Source organism: Myotis brandtii, unplaced genomic scaffold, assembly GCF_000412655.1.
Source record: "Myotis brandtii unplaced genomic scaffold, ASM41265v1 scaffold601, whole genome shotgun sequence".
In the NCBI taxonomy this organism is placed as follows: Eukaryota; Metazoa; Chordata; class Mammalia; order Chiroptera; family Vespertilionidae; genus Myotis; species Myotis brandtii.
This window is the reverse complement of record NW_005370276.1, coordinates 1853217-1858878: the sequence shown is the minus strand read 5'-3', so window position 1 is coordinate 1858878 and position 5662 is coordinate 1853217. Positions and strand designations below refer to the sequence as shown.

General features: G+C 51.5%; 1 protein-coding gene across 1 annotated transcript in view; it reads right to left on the bottom strand.

Annotated features, from left to right (window-relative positions):
- The window catches only part of MYH14 (myosin, heavy chain 14, non-muscle), an 85685-nt gene that overhangs the window by 67507 nt on the left and 12516 nt on the right, over window positions 1-5662 (bottom strand). Inside the window, exons 3-7 of the mRNA XM_014550447.1 lie at window positions 5469-5625; window positions 2550-2577; window positions 2337-2439; window positions 1664-1687; window positions 52-144 (exon numbers count right to left, since the gene is read on the bottom strand). Coding sequence (XP_014405933.1) covers window positions 52-144; window positions 1664-1687; window positions 2337-2439; window positions 2550-2577; window positions 5469-5625 — 405 coding nt within the window. The remainder of the gene's footprint in view (window positions 1-51; window positions 145-1663; window positions 1688-2336; window positions 2440-2549; window positions 2578-5468; window positions 5626-5662) is intronic.

The window sequence follows — 5662 nt, the reverse complement described above, 5'->3', positions numbered from 1 at the left end:
CCCAGCTGCTGTTTGGCGCCAGGCATCAGGCAGCGCGCTCCCTGCACTCACAAATCGGGAGGAGTTGTCATTCTTCACCGTCTTTGCGTTGCCAAAGGCCTCCAGGATCGGGTTGGCCTGAAGAAGCTGCCGCTCCAGCTCACCCTGGGAGGGGGGCACCTCAGTGAGAAGGGGGCAGGAGATGGGGGTCTGTGCTACAGCTGACCTAACGTGGGGGGGCGGGGGGCGCCTTTTGTGTGTCTGGGTGTGTGCCCACCTCCCTGCATCCGGGTGGGGGCTGTCAGTCTACGGTGAAGGGAACTAGCAACCATCTCCAAAATATATTGTCGAGTGGAAACAAAGCAAACAAAACTAAACAAAACCTGCAGGACAGTACCTACAATGTAATCCCACTGATAAAAAACAAAAACAAATTGAGCCCTAGCTGGTTCGGCTCATGGATAGAGTGTCGGCCTGTGGACTAAAGGGTCCCAGGTTCGATTCCAGCCAAGGACACGTGCCTGGGTTGCCGGCTCGATCCCCCCCAAGTAGGGGGCAGGCAGGAGGCAGCTAATGAATGATTCTCTCTCATCATTGATGTTTCTATCTCTCTATCCCTCTCCCTTCCTCTCTGAAATCAATAAGGAGGCAGCCAATGAATGATTCTTTCTCATCATTGATGTTTCTATCTCTCTATTCCTCTCCCTTCCTCTCTGAAATCAATAAAATAAAAAAAGAATAAATAAATAAATCGAGGGGAAAAAAACCCACCCAAGACTCCCGATTCTACAGGTATGTATATATGTTTGTAAACATTTAGAGAAAGGTCTGCAAGGATACACACCAAACTGTCAACAGTGTAAGCCACTCCAAGGAAGAGGCACTGAGAGGAAGAAAGGAATTCCACTTGATCTGATTTTGCTGTTGTTACAGGGAATATGTACGCATGCATTACTTGTGAAATGATTGAGGAAAAATCTATACCATCTGTACATAAAGTGCCTATTGTGCCAACTGGCACATTGTAGGCATTCAAGAAACAGCAGTTTCCTTCCCTGTGGGTGGGGAATATGACTCTGAACTTCCCCACAGCCATCTTGGTGTCAGAGCCAGGAACATAGTAGGTGCTCAATAAATGGAAATTTTCTTTTCCTCCTTCCTAGCCAGGCTCTCTAGGGCATGGCCTATTTCTTTAATTTCCTTGAGAGCCCTCAGAGACCAGCCTGAGCCGAGGGCCTGTACATGGCAGTGTGTGTCTCTGGGTTGTGTGAATTCATGGTGTCTATGGGCCCTATCTACAAACATTTAGCAGATCAGCAATAAATGGTACTTTTGGTCTCTGAGTTATTTCATGTTGATATTTGTGGCCAGTCTGCACACACTGTAGAGCTAATATAAGTAGCAATTCAGACTGGGTCTGTACACACACAGTAGGACCACACTAAATGACAGCACGGGCCCTAGGTGTGTGTACACAGTGGGGGCGGGGGGCTGTGTGTACATAGCAGGGTTGCATTAAGTGACAGTGCAGGGCCTGGTGTGCACCTAGTAGGACCACCATAAGCAGCAGTGTGACTCCCTAGCAGGTATAACCGTCAATGCCTTGGGCCCTGTCTGTCAGGAAGACTGTAGTTTGGGGTGACCTGGGTGGCATTAGGACTTGAGGTGATTCCCTGCTACTCACATAAGACATGGTGCCGGTGGAGGCCTGAGGAAGTCACAGGACACGAGACACGGACCGGGACATGGATCAGGACACGGCACATGAAACGTGGACAGACACACAAGTGAGCTGGTGGTCTCAGGCAGTGGGCAGGGCAGGAGAGCGACAAGGGGAAACTGGGAGTGTGGAGCCGGGTAGCCTCGGAGGACCACATGCCTGGGTCTGAATCCACTCTAGCCCTTGCTGGGTGTGTGACCTCCGAAAGCGACTCCCCCAGCCCTTCCTTTGGTTTCTCATTTTGACACAGGGAAACAACACCCTACCCACGTCCCTGGAGCGTGAAATTAACGTGAGCACAGGGACAAGCGCTATATAAATGCCCACTTATAAAGCCAACAAGGGCACTGCAGGTATCTAAATTAGGCCTGACACATAGTAGGTGCTCAGGAATGTAAGCACCTACTATGTGCCTGATACTGTTCCAAAGGCCAACAACTGGCCCTTGCATTTCTTTTCCACCTGCCACGACTCCCAGCAATCTATTAGGCACACAGTAGGTGCTCAAGCAGCATGGGAAGCCAGGAGAAGACCCATAACTATGGCCCTCCCTGAGGAAGATAGGGAATTATGGGGGAAGCCGAGCCTGAGATGGAGGGGGCACTGCAGGTGGCAGGCTCTAGAGCAGGTCACTTACCGGTACGCCCGGCTCCTTCCTGCCCTTCGGTGATGATGCCACGTGGGCGAGGTACTGGATGACCTTCTTGGTGTTTTCTGTCTTCCCGGCTCCAGACTCCCCACTGTGGGGGGGGCACAAGGGAAAGCAAGAGGGGTCAGCAATGATTCTACTCCAAGGAGAGCCACACCCAGCTGGGACCACCTCCACCAGGAAGCCCTCAGGACTACTCACGTGCAGAGAATGGACTGATCCTCACGATCTGTAGGGGAGAGAGGAGAACATGTCACTTGGGAGGGTCTCTCCTGCAGGACCCCGGCCCCTTATGCTGGCCACTCCCTATTCAAAATAATTCCTGGAGGGTAAGGGAAGGCTTGGGTTTTGATGTGTGACACCCTGGATTCTTTTTTTTTTTTAAAAATATATTTTATTGATTTTTCACAGAGAGGAAGGGAGAGAGACAGAGAGCCAGAAACATCGATGAGAGAGAAACATCGATCAGCTGCCTCCTGCACATCTCCCACTGGGGATGTGCCCGCAACCCAGGTACATGCCCCCGACCGGAATCGAACCTGGGACCCTTCAGTCAGCAGGCCGACGCTCTATCCACTGAGCCAAACCGGTTCCGGCCACCCTGGATTCTAATACCACACCCAACTCTTGCTTTCTGTGTGTCCCTGGAAAAGCCGCTGTCCCTCTCTGAGCCTCAGTTTTCTCACCTGAGGAGACAATAAACTCCAACTGAATAGCATGTCATTCATTCATCAAACATCAATTTGAGGCCCTACCCTGTGCCATGTGAGATCCAAAGACATGAGAGGGGGATCCTGGACCCCAGGGAGGCAAGAGTTGGGGACCTTGGGTTCAAATCCTACCTCAGCCACCAGTGGGGGCAAGGACTGTGCCTCAGTTTCCCCACCTGGAAGCCAGGGAGATGAGCTCACCTGCCTCATGGGGTTGCTATGAGGTTAAACGTGTTAATCCACGAAAAGTGCTTGGTGCGAAGTAGGCACTCGCCCTTACTTTATTGTACATGTATCCCTAAGGTATAATAATAAGTGGGATATAGTAAGAGCTGAAAATTATACAAATAAACGTATAACAAATTAGATTATGGGACCAAGTAAGTGTCACCAAGGATGAAGGATAAATGTATAATGTGAATATAAAAACGTGACATCTAAGTACCCTGTGCCATGTGAGATCCAAAGACATGAGAGGGGGATCCTGGACCCCAGGGAGGCAAGAGTCGGGGACCTTGGGTTCAAATCCTACCTCAGCCACCAGTGGGGGCAAGGACTGTGCCTCAGTTTCCCCACCTGGAAGCCAGGGAGATGAGCTCACCTGCCTCATGGGGTTGCTATGAGGGTAAATGTGCTAATCCACGAAAAGTGCTTGGCGCGAAGTAGGCACTCGCCCTTACTTTACTGTACATTTATCCCTAAGGTATAATAGTAAGTGGGATATAATAAGAGCTGAAAATTATACAAATAAATGTATAACACATTAGACTATGGAAACAAGTGTCACCAAGGATGAAGGGTAAATGTATAATGTGAATATAAAAACGTGAAATCTAAACACGTTCGACTGCATGAAACGGGCGCATTACAGATCGTCCATTACACCCGCACGCCAGCTTCAGGGTCTGCAGAAGGAGCCTGGGGGTCTCATTAAACACTGTCTGCTGAGCCTCCCCCCAGAGTCTGACTCAGCAGGTGCTGCTGCTGCTGCTGGTGACACGGCACGCTGAGAGCCGCTGCATGCTACGACATAAATATATCATTATAATAAAAGCCCAGCGACCAAAACGACGTAACGACCAGAACGACCGCTTGACCAGTCAGTATGAGGTGCACTGACCACCTCTCGGTCCCTCCCCCTGGCTCCCCCAGCCCGCAGGCTCCGATTGCCGGATGGCGAACAGGGCACCGGGTTGGGTGGTGGTGGGGCGGGACTGGAGACTGGTGAGCGGGCAGAAGATGGCCCTGATCGCAGGCTAGGTCTAGGGACCCTACCCGCGCACGATTTTGTGTGCTGGGCCTCTAGTATCATTATAATACACCCTAGACACATAGCATTTATTAAATGATGTAAGTATAATACATACAATATACATATACGGCTGCATATTCTTATATGTCATATGACTGAAAGGTATAAATTTTAAAATATTTAATATGTATCTTAATACAGACAAAATATTTATTAAAATACTGGTAGATGATAGCGCTGGCTGGTGTTGCTCAATGGTTAGAGCGTCAGCCCACGCACCAAAGCGTTGTAGGTTCGATTCCTGGTCAAGGCCATGTGTCTGGGTTACAGGTTTGATCCTGGCCCTGGTCAGGGTGCATGGGAAGCACCAATCAATGTGCCTCTCTCACATCAATGTTTCTCTCTCTCTCTCTCCCTCCCTCCCTCCCTTCCACTCTCTCTCTCAAAATCAATGGAAAAAGTATCCTTGGGTGAGGATTAACAATAAATAAAATAAAATAGGTGATGTATAGTAAATAAGTAATGAGCACATTGTGTGTGGGCCGTGTAATTTCGCCAGGACTGATTCACATTGTCGTGGCATGAACGGCGGCCCCTTTAACAGACACCCCTGTGCAGTGCACGACCTGCCCAGCTGTACGGCAACCCCATCTGCCCATCATGTAAGGGGCTGCTCTCCACCCATGTCCATGCAGATCCCACCAGCAACAGAGACGGTGAGCGGATGAGCGCTCTGAGAATCACTGTCTCCAGAGAAACTTTGGCAGAACCCTGGCCCACGTGACTCCCAAACGGTGCTGGTTGAGAGAAGGGTGGCCACAGAGGCCGATGAAAAAGGGACCCGTCGGGCGGGACTCAGAGCCCCGCCCACCGCTGTGTCTCCTCCTGCCCCACAAGAAGCCGCACAGAGTCTGCGATCAGCGGATGAGCGCTCTGAGAATCACTGTCTCCAGAGAAACTTTGGCAGAACCCTGGCCCACGTGACTCCCAAACGGTGCTGGTTGAGAGAAGGGTGGCCACAGAGGCCGATGAAAAAGGGACCCGTCGGGCGGGACTCAGAGCCCCGCCCACCGCTGTGTCTCCTCCTGCCCCACAAGAAGCCGCACAGAGTCTGCGATCCCGAGCCCCCCCCCCCACCCCCCACACACACACACTCACCCTGGAGCATGCTGCGGTAGGCCCCCTCGGTCACCGCGTACACGTGGGGCGGCACTTCGTGGCGCTTCTTGCCGCGGTACATCTCCACAATCGCCTCCGTGTAGATGGGGAGCTGCTTGTACGGGTTGATGACCACACAGAACAGGCCCGAGTACGTCTGCAGCGGACGAGAAGGAAGCGGCTCAGCTCCTGCC